The sequence below is a fragment of the Trachinotus anak genome, unplaced genomic scaffold, assembly GCF_046630095.1.
Source record: "Trachinotus anak isolate AG129_WGS33_773 ecotype Australia unplaced genomic scaffold, CSIRO_AGI_Tana_v1 ptg000012l, whole genome shotgun sequence".
Classification (NCBI taxonomy): Eukaryota; Metazoa; Chordata; class Actinopteri; order Carangiformes; family Carangidae; genus Trachinotus; species Trachinotus anak.
In genome coordinates, this window is record NW_027273863.1 from 11,674,192 (window position 1) to 11,695,378 (window position 21,187).

Sequence of the window (21,187 nt, forward strand, 5' to 3'; positions counted from 1 at the left end):
AACTAGAGGGAAACTTAATCCTCTGAGTCGCTTGACTTTTTAAAGCATGACACCCTGGTGTATTTTTTATTTAGTTAAGCTGGAACCCTGGTCCAGGCTGGAACATCTGAGCAACCACCAGGTGGACTGTGATGAAAGTTTGTACAGACCTTCGTGGCTCCCACATGATGAATCGTAATGACTTTAGTGGTTCCTGACTTTTTCTCTAGCACCCCCATGAGGTTCACATTTGTGGCTTTAACTGTTGGATGGACTGTCTTGAAATTGCTCACAGGATGAATTCATCTAGTGCCATCATCAGGCCAAAATTCAAATATGTCCAATTTGTACTAGAATTTGATCAAATACCTACAAAACTAATGTCATTCCCCTCGGTATCAGCTGTACTTTGTGTTTGTGTTTCTGTGCTACTGTGTTTAGCTGCCAATTAAATGTTAGCACGCCAACATCAGCATTTTAGCATGCATATGTCAGCTTTCTGCCCCAAGTACGGAAGCACTAGCAAGGCTATAGACTCTTGGTCTTGTTGACCAGTTTCTCCTAGTGATGTTTTTTTTTGTTGTTGTTTAGTCCCTTTTACAGATATAACAGCTTTTGCCTCTCTTGTTAATGTGGAAGGCTGAAGTGTGAGTGTCAGAATCGACCGTTTAAAAGCTAAATAAGAAAGACAGGTGAAAGTTTCTGAGGAAGTTCCTGATCTGGTCAAAACAATCCACCGACCACAGACCACAACCAGGCCACCAGCCACAAAAGCAGAAATTAAACCAACAGCTATGATAACACAAACATCTATAATGGTTTATATTTACATTTACTCATTTCGCAGAAGCTTTTATCCAAAGTGTTTTACAAGTGAGGGACATCACTAAAGCTTCAGTGCAGCAGGAAACCTTGGCATAAGTACTAAGTACTACATCTGTTTAATAATATATAGTCTCTCATGCTGTAGACTTCCCTCTTGTCTGAGACAAATCTAGAGTTTTTGTCTTGCTTTGCAGGTGTGAACTTGAAGCTGCTGGGACCTACACCTGGCATGTTTCAAGGTCTGCTCACTTCTTGTCCAATTTACTTGAATGCTTTTCACATTTACTTATGTAGGTTGGTCAATTGAGCTGTTTCTTAGAAACTGAATGCATTTTCACACACTAACAATTGAACTTCATGGACCGTATATGTTCTGCCACAGCAACTTTCTGAGTTCACACATTCATGTTAGTGACCTTTCTCTCACAATGACTAAGGTACACTGTGTTACATCTCATTCTGTTCTACAGGTTGCAGCCAGCATCTGTTCAATTTCAAAAGTATATATTTTACCCAAATAGGTGTTTTTTTGACCATTGCTGTGTAAAGATGACAATGACTCTGAATTAAAGCAACATCTCTGACAAAATTTGCATAGAGTCTGAATCTGAGTCCATTCACTGTATTCAGAATAGTCAGGGTTAAGAGTCTCAGCTCATGTTATTGTATGAATGGGCATTTCACATTCAGTTACATGGCTAATAAACAAATATGGCCCAAAAAATTATGGAAATATTCACATAAAGTTCAGTTATGCCACTATAACAGCAATATATATCTAGCTAAAGACGTGGCTTCAGAACTAGAATTATATCTTAAAACCATGCAACCCCAGACAGCCCAATCATAGGGAGAAAAATATCAATCATGCCATTATTGAACGATAGATAAAAATCTCTTCAGTACAATGTACAAGCAACTTTTAATAATTTCACTCATCTCTTCGAGTGTTTCAGGGAGCTACCCATATTCCTAATCTAATAAAATATAATTTATATTGCACTTCTTACCACCCCGATGGAACACACTCACCTGAATGAACAAAAAAAATCAGCATTTAACAAATAACTGGACGAGAAAATCATTTTCAAGCAGCTTTGTTTTTACGTTCATAAAAATGTCTCAAGATTATATTTACAGAACAAAACATATTTAGGGTCACAAAGAACAATATTTTGAGGCCTGGATATATCATATCACATCATTCATTTTTGGCAAGTAATGAAGACTAAAGTCTAAAATACTAAACAATGTTGGTGGCCAATTTGAACTACATAAATAGTGTGTAGCACAAACACCAAGGAAACAACTTGACATCAACATCAGTATTTTTCATACATCATAATGTAAAAAACAGAATAACATGATACATGATGTTTTAGACTAGTCTGTTTTTTATCCATGATGTAAAACAGAGTCCAGTCTCATCAGTGCTGATACACTGCAACTGAAATCTGAGTTCACTGTGATGGTAAAATTAGCACACTGGTCAAATGAATATTCTATACTCAACAATCTGAGGCCTACCCAGTGACACACATGAAGCACAGCAGACGTGTTTTGCCAAAATGTTACCAGCAGCAAAGCCAGATGTTCCAGATGAAATAAATAGCACAGGCATATAAAAGTGAAATGAAATATGAGCAAAACACAGAGGTATAGGTAAGAAAGCTTGATTCTTTTAGTTTGATGTGTTGCTTACAAAAAGTATGATTTTGGAGTTTGAAAGTTGCACTATACAAGTGGGGTTTAACCAAATCTACCAGCTTCATGTCATCTGCTGGTCTAAGCAACTGGTCTCAGACCTGCTTTATTTACACTGAAGATGACCTATTCTTCATGTATTAAGGTCAACTTAAAATTGAGATTCAAAAACCAAGATGTTGTCCCCCCCCGTCCCCCACCCCTTCAAAAAAAAGAAAACATTAACAGGGCTTTTGACTTCGGCACGTTGCCTCCCACTGCGGGAGAAGTGAAATCTCTAACACTTTAACAGGTAACGACTGGTCGGGACGAAGATGAGCCGTCAGCTGAAGATGAAACTGGACAGTCAGTACTAGGTCGTCTTCACTAGATCGTAGACGTGGATGTGAACGTCATCATCATATTTGATGTAATATACCGTGGGCTTTGCTGGAACCTGGTAGATGACCAATCCCGTCCTCTTCAGACCGTTATCTGTGACATACTCCACCTGTTTACCCACAAGGCTCTCTGGCTCCTCACCAGGCTTCCTGTCTGCTGGCAGCAGGTGTTTGTTCTCTGGACGACAGATGGATACACAAAAGCCAGATAAGTTAGAGAAAGAAAAATAAGACCAATGTTAGAAGAACGGGTAATTTCAAGAATGCCAGGCCAAAATTGAAACATTCGCAAGAAACTTCAAGGTTAAAAAAGTAAATTATCTACAGTTTCAAGCTGGACCTTAACCCCTACCAAATGATTAGCCAAGTTTATTTTGTGTCTGGCCTTGTCTCCTCCACTTCCTTCTACATATTATTGTCTCTTCATGATAACAACAACACTATTGCCACTGACTTAAGAAGAAACTCTGCACAAAATATTCATTAAAAAAGGAAGAGACAACAGACTGTTTCATAATGTACCCCTGTTCCCCTCCTCCCATCTCTCCAGGAGGAGAGATGGGAGGAGGAGGATGTTTTTTTTTTTATGCCCATCAACAATGAAGCTCTCGTTACCATACCTGACTCCGGCAGGACGCGTAGATCCCCGTCCTTATAGTCATCCCACAGCTGGTACATGTACAGCACTGGGTCCTTCTCGTAGGTGATGTAATACCAGTGGGTCATGATGGGGGCTCGGGACAGCACCATGCCTCGCCACTCATTTTTCTCACCATCCTCCTTCTCAAACAGATGCTCCACTGCTCGGCCCACCAGCTCCTCTGCCCCAGGAGGCACCTTTATCTTATTATTAACTGCAGGAGGGACAAGACACTTTGATGAGCCTGATAACCTGAAAACTTTATAGATCCCAGATGATACAGTACATTGTGACATTAAAATATCATTGTAATGCTGACTAAGGACCAAAATATGCAAAACCCATTGACAATCAATTTTGCTTCATATCAGCTTTACATTAGCCCGTGGAAGAAAGGTTTGTTTTTTTACCATAAAAAACATTATTCTAATTCTTTCTCCCTGAAGTCCAGCATCAATTGGGCTTGAGTGTTCTGTCGTTGTCTAATCAGTTTCATTGAGTTTAATTCAACATACAGTTTACTTAAGTTTTTACATGTGAGGCAAACCTTCTGGCAAAAACACGGTGATATGTTTCAGTTGTCTGTCTGCAATGTTGCCGTTAGTTTGGAGTGAGCAGAGGAAGAACTGGGTAATTAGCAAAAACACCAACAGCACACAAGACAGAAGACTACAAAAAAACAACTTGAGCTTTAATAGAAAATTCTACGAAGAAGCTATAAACTGTTTACAACATGCGCACCCAGGCAAAGCCAAAATATGTCCATGATTAGAGATACGTATGCAGTGCATTCAGAAAGTATTCAGACCCCTTCAATTTTTTTCATTTTGTTGTGGTGTAGGCTTATGCTAAAATTAAAAAAAAAAATTATTTCCCCCATCAATCTAGACTAAATAACCCATAATGACAAAGTTTATGAAAGTGAAAACAGAATTTTTGGAATTTGTATATTCAGTATTCAGACCCTTTTCTTAGCAGTTAGTTGAAGCACCTTTGGCAGCGAATACAGCCTCAAGTCTATTTGGTTAAGCTTTGCACACCTGGATTTGGGGATTTTCTGCCATTTTTCACTGCAGATCCTCTCTGCATCAGAACGGATGGAGACCGTCAGCAGACTGCCATTTTCAGGTCTCTCCAGAGATGTCAGAGCACTGGCTGGGCCAATCAAGGACATTCACAGAGTCCCTAAGCCACTCCTGTGTTGTCTTGGCTGTGTGCTTCAGGTCATTGTCCTGTTGGAAGGTGAACCTTTGGACCAGTCTGAGGTCCTGGGTGCTCTGGACCAGGTTTTCATTAAGGATATCTCTGTACTTTGCTCTGTTCAGCTTTCTCTCAACTCTAACCAGTCTCCCTGTCCCTGCTGCTGAAAAACACCCCCACAGCATCATGCTGCCACCACCATGCTTCACCAGTGGGATGGTATTGGGCAGGTGATGAGCAGTGCCTGGTTTCCTCCAGACATGAAACTTAGAACTGAGACCAAACAGTTCAATTTTGGTTTCATCAGACAAGATGAAAGGTGCTTTTTTGCAAACTCCAAGGCTTTCGGCTCCAGCTTTCATGCGTCTTTAACTGAAAAGAGGCTTCCATCTGGCCACTCTGCCATAAAGCCCAGATCAGTGGACAGCTGCAGTGATTGTTGTCCTTCTGGAAGTTTGTCCCATCTCCACACAGGATCGCAGGAGCTCAGCCTGAGTGACCATCAGGTTCTTATTAACCTGTCTTACCAAGGTTCTTCTTCCCTGATTACTCAGTTTGGACACCTCTAGAGAGAGTCCTTGTTGTTCCAAACTTCTTCGATTTAAGAATTATGGAGGCCACTGTGCTCTTGGGAAACTTCAATGCAGCAGATTTTTTTGTACCCTTCCCAAGATCTGTGCTTCAACATAATCCTGTGTCTGAGCTCTGCAGGCAGCTCCTTTCACCTCATGGCTTGGTTTTGCTCTGATATGCACTGTCAGCTGTGAGACCTTGTATAGATGAGTGTGTGTCTTTCCAAATCATGTCCAATCACAGGTGGACTCCAAGCAAGGTGTAGGTTGCAACTATCATAGCAATGGGTCTACATACTTATGTCAATGTGATATTTTAGTAAAATATCAAATTTAATAGATACATTTAATACATTTTAATACATTTGCTAGTTTCTAAAGTTTCTAAAATCCTGTTTTCACTTTGTCATTATGGGGTATTGGGTGTAAATTGAAAAGAAAAGTGAAAAGTGATTTTTTTTTTTTTCACATAAGGTTTCATCATAAGAAAATGTAAATAAAAATTGAAGGGGCCTGAAGACTTTCCAAATGCACTGAATGTCATGAAACTCACCGACTTTCTCTGACAACACCTGCAGGTTGGACACCCGGTTGTCTTTGAACAGCTCAATGCCGTAGACACAGTCAAAGCCGTCATATTTGACCATGTAGAGGGAGTTATTGACAGTTAGACGCTCCAGAACGGTGCCTTTCCATTTGGTCACGTTACCCTTCTCCCTCCAGGTGTGCTGGATCCTACGGCCCAGCAGGTTGTCAGGGTCTGGGATCAGGGTCGAAGCCGAGCTCTCACTCAGCTCTCCACTGCTACGCTTCCTGTTGACATAGCAATAAGGGAATAAGGTCTGTGTCAGTATTAATACAATAGTTACTTAAGTATGATTCATTTTTTGGGGTACTTTGAGCTATTCAACTGTTAAGTTTTGGGGTATTTGTTTTGACTGAGCAAGTCTTTAAGATATGAAATGAACTGGTACAGTGCTTTTACCAAACATCCAGGTTCCCCCCCCCCCACAATGAGAACTCTACTCAGTAGACATGTCACATATGCACAGGAGGGTGTAAGCCTGTCATACATTAATATAATAAAATGAATATGTACATAAAGTGTTGTGCTAACAGATGATAGGTGCCTCTACTTTAAAGTGCTTCAGCTAAGCTAATCCAATTTCTGTCATGTGTAGTAATCTTCCTACTAATGAAGACTTGCTTTAGTGCCTCTGAACATTTCAAATATGATAATCGGGGTGGGTAGTAAACAATTCGTGTAAAACTTTATCTGAGCTAATTTAGATCATTTACAGTATCTATAGTGTCTCCAATATGCCAATGCCTTAAACCCCACAACTGGTTGGCAGGTTCATCATTACAGCCTCGTGTCATGCTAACAAATACAACCCAGACCCACACATCGATTGTAGTTTTACTGTCCAAAAAGGCTACAAAGACCAAGCAGGCCAGACTGAATTCAAAAGAACAGATCACAAAAATAAAGCAATGCATACTAAAATGTTATTGAATGTAAATTAAGCTTTAATACAGAGCAGAAGTAAGCACACGTAGAATATAAAAGATGTCCAATGGTTTTGTTATAGTTTTGTAGTTTGAAACCAGTAGGCTGGGGCTAAATTTAAGAGGAGCACTGGAAACCTAGGGATTCAAGTTGTAAATAAAAGTTTTGAGGTTTGAGGGGGGTGAATTTACAGGGTATATTAAAGTATAGTGAAGTATACTGTTATACGCTGTACACCAGAGTCAAAAGACTTTAAATAGACTGTGGTTTGAGCCTACCTGCCCCGTTTCTTTGACATGTTTCCATAAATTCACACAGCCCTGTGAGACACAAGACAAGCCAGTTAGTGAATATGACAAGACCAGCTGACGTCCTCATGCTTCACTACCCTGACACATTAGCTCGTTTTAAATAAAACAGTACAACACACAAACTTATGTTACCCAGCAGCTCTGCTAGCCGGATCTCAATCAACAACAGTCATTAAAATCAGCCAGCAGACCCGCATTGCCGGATGTAAACAACATAACTGCGACAAGCCCTGTGCTAATGCTAACTAACGTAGACTAACGCTAATACAGACTACAGGTCGTAAATTTATACAGCTAACTATATGGCTAATAAATGTGTAACTTCACCGTGGCTAGCTGAGGAAATGTCGACGTGTCGAATATCGGCTGAAATGTTTAGTTACAGTCTGTCTAAAATTGGAAACAGCTAGCAGCTAACATCGATGAATCATTTCAGTTACTGTTTACTATAAATGAGCAGCACTTCTGAGAATTTGCCTTCTGCATTTCTGCACATACGCCAGCTGAACAAAAGGAAATGCATCGCCATGTAGGCGCTGATTTTGCACCCTGGTTGTAGCTACTAGATAGACGGAAAAAAGAAGAACTGACCATTAGAAATTAATTCATATTTTGAATGTGGTCACCGAGTGCGACAGGCGGAAGTCAGCAGAAGAAGCTGTTTGCCCTACCTGATCAATAATTTCACATGTGTTTGTCTTTGCAGAGCAGATTCCACCAAACGTAGGGCTAGATACACGGAAACGACTCTGCTTGTGAACTACAACTACCATGAGGAACTCGCGGCGCTCAAAGCACTCTGGGATTTGACGTCAGGTGTTTTTACTTCCTTTAAATTTAGCTCAGTCGTCAACGACCTCGGCGCGAGTCGCAGCCACGCTCACACTGTCTGGTGTTTTCTGTATATTTGACTAGTTGTATATTTTATATTATTAGGTGAGATTGCTGCAAACACAATTCAACTATATGTCCTTCCCTGGTTCAAAAGTCCTTTATTATTTCACCTTTTATTGACTCCTCATAGATGCTTCAATGTAGAAACAACATTGTTCAGCTCAGTTAGGACATTATCAGGTGTATTCATTTAAAATATATATATATATATATTTCATACTTTTCAAAATATTCAACATTTTCTTCCCATTCAGATGAATGGACGAGATGTTCAAAGTTTACAGTTTTCCACAACTTTTCATGCATTTTCAACCGTTTCAACTCATTCATACTTTCAGCTAGAAACTCCATCCAAAAGTCAAAATATTCAGAAAGTGTAGAAAAGCTGTTCAACTAGTCCGAAAAATTCATGTTGAACCCTTCCTCACGGCCACGAAGTTCATTTTTTTGTCAGAATGTAGGCAAATGTGTCTTCTTTCACACGATGTGACCATCAAAGCACAGTGACTGACAGACTTTGAACCATGAGCCTCTTAGCTACATGCCCCTTCGGCCCCAATGTTAACCAAGACCAGAAAATATGGAGAAAACACAGAGGGACATTTTTTAAATCGCTGCACCTCCCTAATTTTTGACACCACAAAGAAATACTTATCACTGAAAATGAATAACTCAGTGTTAAGTTCTCTATAGGACTTTAATACATATTAATTAACTGTACAGAAAATATTTAGTTTAGTCATATTTTTGTTTGTGTTGAAAAACCATTAATATGTATTCACAACAAGGGCTGGGTGTAAGGCTATTTGTTTAAGTACCTGAACATCACTGTTCCTACAGTGGCGAGTTTACACACATTGATCAACTCTAACAGATAGAAGACGAAAGAGGGCAATGTTTAGTGAGTTCACTGTAAGGCAGGCTGGCTCTAGGCGTGGGCATGGGGGGCAGTTCCTCACCAAATACTCTGATTGCCCCTCCATTTTGTTATCAAGTAGTATATCTAATCTTCTTGTTTTGTTCTGACATGATTATACTGTATATTTAAAATGAGAATGCATTGATGTAGCTACTGGTTTGTGTTTCAGAATTGTTTGGCACTTTATTCAAGATATGATGGAGTTTGACCTGTATTTACGCTGTCTTCATTTGTAGAACTATAACCACTCAACTGTAACTACTCATACCTGACAGACTGCAAGCCAAGTCAAGTCCAGTGTTATCCTAGACCAGGTGTTTAAAATATATTACGATCATGGAATTACATTTGCATTTTCAAGTTAACATGATCATTTGAGTAAAGTCTCCTCTAGGCTTCTAACAATGACCTTAACATTTATAATTTTAGTCTATTATTTTTTGGAGAACCCAACTGAAATCACATTAAAATACTTATTCCTGTGTCCCAGAACAGCTCAGTCACCGATTGTGAACACACAGCACTCTCCCCTAAAGCAAGCGACCAAAGGGAGAACCTTAAAATGTGCAATGTCATCCCAGTTTGCTCTTTAACAATGAATGGGGCTTTGATGCTGCAAGGCCATAAAACGTTTGTGTAATTTCTTACACCAAAATGAGTGTTTCAAATTTTAAACTTTTTATCCAATTTAAAATCTGGATGAGACCTGTTAGAACACAACTCAGCTAAATATTATGGGGTTAGTGAGCTAACCTATTTCCCCCAGTGGCTCAAAATAATTTTGGCTATGTAATATAATATATGAGGTAAAAACTAAATTAAATAACATCTAATATCTGCTTAAAACATACAATGAATTTGAGTTTTGTCTTTGCCTACAAATATAGCCAGAATTTCTGAAGGCTATAGATTAGGGATTAGATTTATGATGCATTTTATTTATTTATTTATGAATTTCAGCTGCTTGCTACACATGTTTAGGCCTATGTCATGTTTTGGGCTAAAATATCTCCTGTAATCCAAGAGTTGTATTAGATTTTACAAAATTAATTATTGCATTCACAAAAAAAAACTTTGCATGATAACCCATTTATGTTACCATGTTAACTAATAACTGGATATTTGCAATCTTTTGGCAAAGGCAAGCATTTCAAACACCCTAAGATACATGACCAATTTCACAAAAAGTGCTGTAATATTTATTTTTTGAATTGCTATCATAAAACACAGAGGGAAAACAAGTTTTCTTTGTACCTGAAATGCTTATTTTTACCACAAGATGTCATACTAAACACAACATCTCTGCCATCGGCTCGTCTAACAGACTTCTGATGATGGACTGACCAGCATGGAGAATGACTGATGCAGTATCCTTGGGTGCCTGTCTGACAGCTTTTTCAGGGTGAAAGCTCTTGGTTTTATCTTGTGTCAAAACCACCTTTATGTGCATGACTCACCTGTGATGTGGAGATAAAAATGGTGCATAAACCTCATTTCCTGTAATCAAAAAGAAATCAGTAGTGATTGTACACTCACATTAATGATTGTGGCTGCATTGCTCGGGAGAAACAAACTATTGTCAATGTTTGATTAACATTCATTAGTTTCACTCCACCTTATTAATTATTCATTTTTTCAATTATTTATGTTTAACTCTCATTTTAATGTAAAATGCCAGTACGTCAACACACAAAGAACCATTTACCATTCGTAATACACATTTTATGACTAAACAGAACAGTAACAGTTTTAAAAACAACACTTATGTAACATAAACATAGACGGCAAGCCTGTCAAATAACAGTTGAAAGAATCTGTGTCAGTGTTTGCAATTAATTCATGTCATGAGGATCATCATGATTTGTCCACACCTACCACTGAGGTCACTGAGGTCGTGTCCTTGGTTTTGTTTTTACTGGAAATTTAGGAGTTTACCTTTTACAATTAAACATGAATACACCATGAGTATTTTGAGGGTGTGGGGAAATTTGTTTTCAGGATGTCTATGTTTAAAATCTTGGCTACAGCCCTGATCATGACGTATGTATGTCTTGGCAAAAAAAGAGGATTTATCTATTTCTGTTCAGTAAACATCACTTATATTCCTTGAGTTTATCACCAATCAGTGGCATTTCAGAAACTGTTATCTCTCAGCTAGCTCCATTAATTAGTTTACCCACCAAGATATAATTTGTCTTCCATTAGCAGCTACGGTGGTTTGAATGGTTAAAGCCTTAGGTCTCCTTATAAGAAATAAAATCATGTTCTGATTTAACAGTTTGACCACAGATATTTCAGATCACTTCACCACAGGCAGAACTGCTGCGAGGTGTGAGTCAGTGTTGGTTCGCTGCAAGGCCGGCAGCCTTCCTGAGAAAACCAGTATTCTATTGACACAAAGCTGTCCGGCATCCTTGGTTGCCTCCTCTTGTCCTTGTTGTTGTCACAGCAACAGAAAAGGCCTGAATGTTAGAGAAATAGGCCTGCTTCTTCATCTTCTTTATTTTTAGTTTTTTGTCTGCGTTTTGTCTGTAATACTCTCAAGCAAGAGTTTGGTAAATCAGTTATTATTCAGATTTCATGGCAAAAGGAAGTGTGGAGTGAAACTGAAACCGAACCGGCTGTTACATCTTTTTGTTTAAATTGAAACTGAATGTGTTGCTGTTTCTCAGCTGCAAGGTCCCAGAATATGAATCTTTATGTTTACTCATCTGCCTGACTGACATCTTCTGCTGCTCCTCTCCTGCAGGTTTCTCCACTGCTGCCATCTGAGGAGGGGGAGCCCACAGCGGCCTGGTCCCCTGGGACACCATGAGAATACCGTCTCCAAAAATAGAGGTCTCCTCCTCTCCTTCAATCCTGCTCTTTCAGATAACTGTCGCTTCAGTTTGCTTCTCTGCATGGAGGACACACTCACAGATCATTCACACACTCATGCACAGGAATGATCTGCACCCTGCAGAGAAAATGCTGTTGATGGATTTTTGTCAAGTATTGCAGGAAGATTGCATAGCATAGTCGTAAAGTCACCCCAAGGTTAGCATGTGTGTGTATGTGTGGTTTGTGTGTGTTGGTCCATTGATTAGATATCTCTCTATTATTAGCAACATCCCAATGCAACCTGAACTATGGAAGCTTTAAAGGGATGGTGTATCATGGCTGTATCATACATCTGGAGCTGAATCAAACTTGACTTTGTGTGTGTGTGTGTGTGTGTGTATGTGTGTGAAGCAGGGTGTTGCAGCTGAAAGAGAAGTGTGCTGTTGATGACTGTTTTCAGCGACTGTAATTAGCATGGTTCTGTTTCTGTCAGGATCACAGCTCACCTTTCTCCTATGAGGTCGAATTGGCAAATATGAACATGTTCAACAAAAGCCTGTGCGCCAAATCAAGACCAGACATTGTAAGAAGAACACATGCATGTTTGGCTGGCTGCAGGCTGTTCCTGTGTTTTCTTTCATGTTTAGATGAAAGCTAATTCCCTTGCTCTTTTACACGTCTCACACAGTAATGTCATCCTTACAGAAGTGTGTCTCCTCACAGTGAGGAGTGGAGTTCACAGAGGCTCACACCTGCCTTTGGCTTCCAGTTGCCCATTTTTATATATTCAGCCTAATAAATCTAAATCCCTAGTTCACCATTTCTAGTGAGAATGAATCACCTTTGGATGCCATGTGTATAATTTAATCTCTATAATTTAGTCTGGTGTATGCGATGATGAAGTGCTGTATAGTCAGGCTGACAGTTTGGGTCTCCCTGGGGTGTTTCGCTCATCTATTCTTCTTCTTGTCCTAAGCTATCATGTGAACTTGTGAGCTGACTAGATTTACTCGGATGAACTGGGGAAAGAGAATTGGTTGGTGTTTCCATCCTGTGCAACCTTTTGATTACACATGCTGGTCATCTGGTCTGATTGTCAGCCAGCAGTAAGGTCCTTGTCAGCGGTTGTGCATTTCCTGAATAGAGTCAATATCTGTAAGGTAGACAGAAGAGTATCTATCTGTCTATGTATCTATTTGTCTATATAGTATGAATAAAGTGGCACAGAAATAACTACATGATTAACAACGGTCCTTTCTTAAAGCTAAAGGTAGCTGTGGCATCTGCCATCCAGCACTTAACCATAACACTAAATGTTTCAATGTAATTATATCCAGTCAGTGTGATAATAAGTAAATCCTCTCATTAATTGAGTCTTATTGTGTGGCTCTTGCTGTCACAGCTAATTGACCCCAAGAATGAGGTGGAATACATCTGCCTTCATTTGTGCACAAGTCTAATTAACACCACCACAAGAACCAGTAAGGGGTGAGTGTGTGCATATGTGTGTGTGTGTGTGTGTGTGTGTGTGTGTGTGTGTGTGTGTGTGTGTGTGTGACTCTCCTGGGTAACATGGGATCTCTTGACCGCAATCAGCCGAGCCTCACCATATGGAGAAAGAATCATAAATGTAGTACAAATTAAAACACCGCATATAAAGATTCACACTTTTCATAGTTCATCTTTTATTATTGGAGTACTCATGTCATACAACATTATAACACTGGATATAATTACGTTAGCCAATGTGTTCTGTATATGCTGGTTTAGTACCACATATTTAAATTATGCTCATGTCAGTGTTATTGCTCTATAAAATTTCACTGCATAGAGAAAATACAGTGACTGTAGTGGAAATGAGGAACCATACAAAACAGTAATCATGAGGAATTATGACAGTTCAGGCCTCGATGACTTTTTTTTTTCTATTTCTTGGTAGGTTTGGTCAAGTTTGCATTTATTTTATTACTACTTATAGAGTCAGACATGTCAGCCATTTATCCCTTACCAGCGGTTAACCATATAGACTTGCTAACCAGTCAAGCACTCTCACCACTTGGTATACAAGTGGTACAGCTGACTCACACACTGACATTTTATCATCTCTTAAGTTGATATGGAAAACTTATGAGCAAAAACTATTTTCACACCCAGTAGTTACATTATCACTAATTTGGAGTCATGTTTCTGACCACCAATATTTACTTTCCTTTTAGCTTTGTTTTTGGTTTCCATCAACTCCTAGGAAAATACCAGCACTTTGACTGCTAAATGCTCCACTGGTCACTATGTGTGTGTGTCTACCTGTTTGCTCCTGGACATGTAGTATATAGTAGATATTTAGAGCTTTTTCATTGAAAAACATCCGCCTGCTACATCGGAAACAACAGTGATGACCCCTGAGTGACCCCTTTAACTTACAAATGGTCACGTGATCCATTGTTGATATAAAGATATTTATTTTAACTGTGGGATACAATTATGCATCTGATACACTAAACAAATGTGAGGCATCACAGTGGACATTTCACTGTTTTTCTTTTTTTGTGTATTAGCTGGTGATATTGCATTTTCTAAAGAAACAATACTTTTTCAAATTGAGTTAAGGTCCATTTACTTGTTAGTCCTATCCCAAATGACTGAAGTAAATGGGAGGGATTTAGCGTCTTGCTCAAGGACACTACAACAGGACTTCAACTGACGGTGAAGATGTAATCTGACTCTGCTCTGGACAGCCTCATTCACCACAACACAGCCACCTCAGCAGACAGACACCTTTGCTCTTACTCCCTTACATGCTAAGAAATGATTTGAGCTTTATATATTGCCCCGATGAGATTATCAATTATATTGATTATATGGATTACCTTCCAGAGGTGCTATTACATGTAATGTTGATTACAGTCTATTTTGATGAGTAACAGTGCTGTGTTATTCTCTGCAGTCTCTCCAGCAGGTTTCTGGACTCTTAGTGGACTCTCTATCTGTCTGCCCACGCTTTCTCTCCCTTGTTCCTCAATCCTTTAATCTCTGCATAAACCCACTCTGACTTCATAGCCCTGAGTCATACTGTATCACATCTGACTCCTCTCCTCTCCTCTCCCCTCGCTCACAATATGTGTTCTTCCTGTCACTGTTACACAGACAGCAGGGGGTGCAGAAAACACTTGAGCAAACAGCAGGGACAAATGCTTTTGCAAAATTTGCAGTCGATTGAGGTCATTCATTCAGATCACCAGCAAAATATTTCTAATTTAATGAAAAGTATATGAAGTCAATTGGTTAAATGGTCACAAGATCCACACAGAGTACATTTAAAGTACAGGCATGAAATAAGTATTCTGATATTATGCTGAAATTAAATAATTAATTAATTACTTGTAATCAGCATTTTACAGTAATTGGTGCAGGTGAAGCTGCTTTAATCACAAGTTTACAAGTTTTAGTTTGTTGGCAGTCATTTGAAGTTCAGCCCGCCTTGTTATATCTTGTCTTCCCAACTTGCTGCTGTTGTTATATAGTCACTATTGGTATTACTATAAATACAATCCATCCTTACCAATCAAATAAATGCTTTCTGCCCACTGAGCAGTGTAATAGATAGGATTATCAAGCTTTGCCAATCACAGATTTGCGAAGACTAATTTCTGCTCAGAAGTGCTGCGGCTGTCCAGTAAGTGGAGCACGTGACTCAGATTTTTATACTGAGTCAGAGGTTTTACAACCACAGCACAACATATGGGAAAATCGATTAGTGCAAATGCCATAACATGCTGCACATAATACAGAAACACAATAAAGATACATGCAATGGAAATGCGGTCAAATCCACAAAATGCCATCTGTGACCAGAGGCTGTGACTGTTAAAGTGACATTAAATCCTCAACCTGTTTCCACAGAGGGAATTCTTATTGCAAACTGCAGTAATGTGGAGACCATTTGTGATGATGCTTCTCAGAAAAACACATCAGGATCTGATGTCAAAGACACGTCAACTAACCACAAGGCCTCCAATCTGTTACTTCAGTTTGAAATAAATACATGTTGTTTTTTTAAAAAATCCTGCTTCCTGTCATCGGGTTTGTTTTAAAGAGTCTGTGTGACGAAAGCACAGCCGATAACGACACTGCAGGTGAGCTGTGGAGTAACAATATGCATCATCCTCTTTGCTGCACCCGTCATTCTCCCGGGTTGGGTGTGTGTAAGTGTGTGTTTGGTGGTGACGGTGGCTGTGGGGTGGGGACGGGTTTGGTGTGGGGCTTGGGGATGAAGAAGAGACAGCGGGGGAAAGAGAGCTGGTCCGCAGCTTTACCCTTCCAGTGACTCAGCAAATTTCAGAGATGAATTTTTGTAAATAATCCCCTCTTCTCATTTCTGCTCCCCTCACTCCTTTTCCCCCTTTGTCCTCTTTGCACTCCATTGCCCTCTCTTCCCTGCCTGCTCCCAATAATCATTTATGTCTCATTACTTAATTGCTTTTGCACATAAAAATAACGTCTCATCATTGTAATGACTCTCAATCAGAGAAAAGAGTGGCAGCAAATTTGAGCACTCATCATCACACATCCACTGCCCATTATCGCTCCTTTTCTAGAAAAGCGATTGAGGTGGGAAACATAATCTGGTGAAATAAAAAAAAAAAAGGCATTATTTAAATTCTGTTGGTTTGCGGCGGGGCCTTCAGCTGAATACCCATCACTGACATCCCTCATCTGTTTAGTGCAGAGAGAGAGAGACGTCAGAGGCACTTTGCTGAAAGCAGAGAGATGCAGGGACAGAAATAGACCGTACTGGGATATCTGAGGAGGGGAGGAGAAGGGAGAGGCCCTGGGTATTCTGCCATCCTAGATAACACCATCTCTCCAGCATGGTGGGGTGGAGACAGTGGGGAACATGAGTGTGCACTGATCTCGCGTGTGTGTGTTTCTGTGCCATGAGGTGGTCGAATCAGCAGTGGTCTGATGGAAGACAGAGGCAGGAAGGGGAAAGGAAATGAGCTTCCATGTCAACTCTATTAGATTAGGAAGAGAGTCTACGAGAATCATGGGGTCACTGGAGAACATTTATAATGCAATGACATGTGTCATGGATGTAAAATGTCAGCAGTGATAATTGTCCTCATTGATACGTCCTAATACGTATCAATTATCAGCTCATTTGAGTTTGAGGACTGACTCAGTGTCAGCCTGACAATCAGCTCAACAGCACAACATTTTTCACATCAGCTGAGGAAATGTGCAAACTTCACAGTTTTTATTTGGGTGAACCAACAAGACAGAAATCACTCCCACGTTCACTCATTCACTACTTTTTATATAACAGAGACTCAGCAGTAAATGGACACATACTATTCTTATTTTGTGTGTAATTGTGTTGCGGGGTCACACAATGGTAATTTTCACATTAGTAAGTGGGATAGTGGGACAGAAAAATTGTAGTCTGGACCAAAGTGGTGGGCCAACCAGCAGATGGACACTACAAACCGTGATAGCCACGCCACGAACATGTCTAACAACCTCTTCAGCAGCAGCAACCTCATGTAGCCTCAACTACGTTTTTGAGACATTTTTCTGTCACTGTTTTTCCGGCTCAGGCCTTAGGGGAATTGTACATATCAAACAGAGGGAGTAAGAAATAAAGTGCTGCCTCTAGTGAAAGTCTGTTACGTTCTGGATCTGGAGTTAGTCCTTACCGCAGCGGCCAGGGTCAATTCTGGCCTGTGCCCCTTTCCTGTGTGTCAGTTCTGTGAGTGTCTCATTCCTGACACAGAGTCAGCCCTGTGAGTCATCTCTCTTCCCAAATTATCCTGTCATGCTCTCTCTCACCATGACTGTAATCAAGGCAAAAGCCTGAAAGAATAACTTAAACATATTCTGTCTCTTTTAACTTTCTCTCTGATTGATCATTTTATTAGTAAATATAACCAAAATCACAGTCTTTGTCTTTAATTTATGTGTTTGGTGATTTTCTCAGATGACGCCACACTTATAAAATCAGGATTTGACCATAGGCAGTCCAGCCATATACTAGGTTTTGACCTAGACTTGTTTTCTTCCAACAGCGTCAATGAGCACAGCATCAGACCTGCTTGAATCAGTGAAGTCAGTGGGCTCCTCACATCAGCCACGTCAGGCTGAATCTAGGGTCACCATGACTGGTTTGACTTTTCCTCTAAGCTCACTATCTAGGCCTCACTCCCACTACTTCCCATTACTCACCCCTTATTTATGCTGGTTTGACTTGTCATATGAAGACCAGCCATGACGGGTGGGTCACAGACCATGATGAATAGAGCAGATATGCTGTCAACTAAACTAAGTGCTTGGCGTGATGGAGAGTTTTAAAAGCCATCACTCACTTTTTGACAATTTCTGAACAGTTTAACCAAGACTGAGCTGTTTTACTGTAATTCCTCATGAGCAGAACAATACCTTCCTGTAATTTGTACATCCTCTCTTTCACATCATTTTTGTAGCTCTCTCAGTAGCCAACGTCTTGTCAAATGGCTTGAAGATGAATGAGAGTTTGACAGGTGCTGCCACTGGCTGAGTGGTTTTATGAGCACAAAATGTTTCTCATCAGTGTGGTGACCAAAAGTGACATGACCATATCTGTGTTTATTTGGCCTTTTGTCTGTTCTTGACTTTTGTTACAATACTTTTTTTTTCTTCCTGTCACTTTAGGTAATTAGTTGGGAATTTTTTTAGTTGCAAGTTATTCCACTCACCTTTCTGATGCAGGTCACAGTTGTTCAGATATTGTTAATAATTAAATAATTACAAATCCAGTATGCAGGCGGAATCTCTTGATCAAATGATAAAATGTGGAGCAAACACACACAAAAACGTAAAAACTATTTTTTAAGCACATGATCATTGAACAGATATTGTGTTTTACATGTGCATAAGTGAATATTGTTTAATGCATACTGGATGGAACCGGAGAATCGAATGCAAATAAAGGTGATGAACTAACTAACTAAGTTTATTGAAAAGGCAAAGTTTAGGTCATACAACTTTGTCAGGCATTAAACTCACTATATGAAACAAAAACATCTTTATACTCAAGCTAAAAGCTGCAACAGCTAAAAGGCCAATTTATAAACCTCTAAAATCCTGTCAATAAGCAATACAATAAAAACGTAGATGATCTATAGAATACAATGGGAACTTGAAAACAAACAAATAGGGACATTGGTCCACTGATCAATGGCTGTCCAAATATACATGTAAACAAGTGAAATGTCCACTATAAAAAATGGAGCATAGTGTTAGTGAAGGCAGGGCACTGATGTCATACTTCCATCATCTGATTAGCTGATTCATTAGCTGATCGTCACCATCGCTGGCTCTTTCTTTAGCTGCTTGACCACCAGCTGATCAGTAACGTCCAGTCATACTCAGGCAGGGGTCCAGTGCAGCCTCTGTGACCTGATACTCCTCATTTCACCCTGCTGGTTTACTCATCTCAGTCTGTTTACTGCTTCCTCCCCGCCCTGCACCACAGCCTCCTCCTTATCTGCTAAAGTTTTGGTACTGGTGACTTTACTCAGATCTAATGGTCATGTAGCCTATACATTTGTTACATATTTAAAGATATGTGGCCGTACACACTCCTGAAACAGAGCAAACCTGCCTCTAACTAGATAAAGATAAACACGTCAAGTCATGGTGAGAAACAAGCAGCTGGGTATGGCACACAGGCTCATTAGACACTATAGTGAGCGCAGAGACCTCAGTGCATTTTATGCTTTTGTTTGTCTTACCTGACTTACCCGAGGTCTTTTTGTCCCCAGGTGAGAGAAAGAGACGAGGGCGCTGTTAGGACCCAGGGGTGCTCTGTGTGAAGTTGATGGATGCTGTGGGGTTTCTCTACCCCCTGACAATTAGATCGCCCCACCCCCACCCCCCACCCCCCCACCCCCCCAGAAACAATGGCCTGCTTGAGATGCCTCAGCACAAAGTCATCAATCTTTTCTAAGGCCACTTACAAACACAACTAGAGATTATGTTTCTGCACAGAGTGCTGGAGTCCACTAGAAAATGCAAGACCCCACAGCAGGATGTTAGTGATTGTGGTCACATAGCCAAACACAATGACAGAGCAGAACAGACTGGCCCCTAGGTTAATGCTCAACATCAGAATTAAATAGCTCTGTTAAAGGGTCACAGCAACAAATAGTTTGTCTTGTTTACAGTTTTTCTCTGTTTTCTGTCACTTTCTCCCCCATCATCTGAGCTGTTGGTTAATAGTTTTCACACACACAGTGAATCTGCAGCAGCTCAGCAAGAGAAAAAAAAAATGACCTTGTGATTTGCACAAAGCAGTATTTGCACTGTTGTTTATTTCCCCATATAACACAGCTGTGTTAAGATGAGAGAAAATAACTCTTGTTTGTGCTGGCGGTATGTGTAATAGGTCATGCTAACTTATTTATTTATTTATTATCTGTGTTATTTTATTTGTTGCCTCAGGGATCATGTACAGTATTAAAGATACATGTGAAGATAAATTATACCAGAGTTTGTTTAAAGCTCATTAGGTACATTTACATATTCCAATTATTAATAGTTTTAAAGCCTAAACAGAATAAAATACATCATGTAAATGTCTAAATCACAATAAACAGACCTTAACCAATTTAAATTTCAGTTGGTTGCCAAGAGATAGTTTAAACCTTTTCATGAACTGATCAGAAGATTAATTGTACCACCTAACCTGATTAAATGTGTTCGTGCATGTAAATACCAGATCGTATTAAATCCTGTGTAAACAGCTTACTCAAAATCTTGAATCAGAATGAAAGTAGAATTACCACCTCATAGTTTCTGAGCTTCTGAGTTACAGCATTAAGTAACGGCCAGAAGTGTTTTTGCAGAACATAATAATGTCACAGGGAAGTTGACCTTTGACCGTTTGGATATAAAATGTCATCACTTCATCATATTTAGCGTATTAATCCTTGAGTTATGGTGAAAAATTTGTTTTGTGAGGTCACTATGACCTTTGACCATTGACCACCAAAATCTAATCAGTTCATCCCTGAGTCCAAGTGAATGTTTGTAGTAAATTTTAAGCCATTCCATCGAGCATTAGATATTAGTTATTGTGTTCATGAGAATGGGATGGACAGATGGGCAACCAATAATGCCTCTGGTCCTGGCTGTTGCCAGCACGAAGCCATACAGACGTGTGCACGTAACTGCAGCTATTTTCATCAACAGTCCCTTGACACCGCAGGTCACAGGTGAAACACACCCACAGTAACATAACAAAACTGAGCAAACAGCTGTACATCACACGCACAATATCAGCAGCAAAGGTATGTTAGGCAAATCAGGAATAGAAAGCCGAATGTTGTGCGGCAGCACTTATTCATGAATTTAAATTTTACCTAAATTGTTACGCAGGTAGCTTGGTTAACCAACAATT

General features: G+C 39.8%; 1 protein-coding gene across 3 annotated transcripts; it reads right to left on the reverse strand.

Annotated features, from left to right (window-relative positions):
- Nucleotides 1–1,885: 1,885 nt before the first annotated feature.
- On the reverse strand, nucleotides 1,886–7,906 carry LOC139629337 (spindlin-Z-like). 3 transcript variants are annotated; one of them, XM_071491887.1, is made up of 5 exons: nucleotides 7,793–7,906; nucleotides 7,089–7,130; nucleotides 5,854–6,113; nucleotides 3,509–3,742; nucleotides 1,886–3,066 (listed from the first exon to the last, which is right to left on the reverse strand). In XM_071491887.1, exons 2-5 carry the CDS (start codon nucleotides 7,106–7,108, stop codon nucleotides 2,861–2,863), a joined length of 720 nt encoding a protein of 239 aa, XP_071347988.1. In that variant the 5' UTR covers nucleotides 7,109–7,130; nucleotides 7,793–7,906; the 3' UTR covers nucleotides 1,886–2,860. The 3 variants fall into 3 exon arrangements, with proteins under 3 accessions (XP_071347988.1, XP_071347990.1, XP_071347991.1); XM_071491889.1 differs by having other exon boundaries at nucleotides 7,713–7,825; XM_071491890.1 differs by lacking the exon at nucleotides 7,793–7,906 and adding an exon at nucleotides 7,449–7,621.
- Between the last annotated feature and the right edge of the window lie 13,281 nt (nucleotides 7,907–21,187).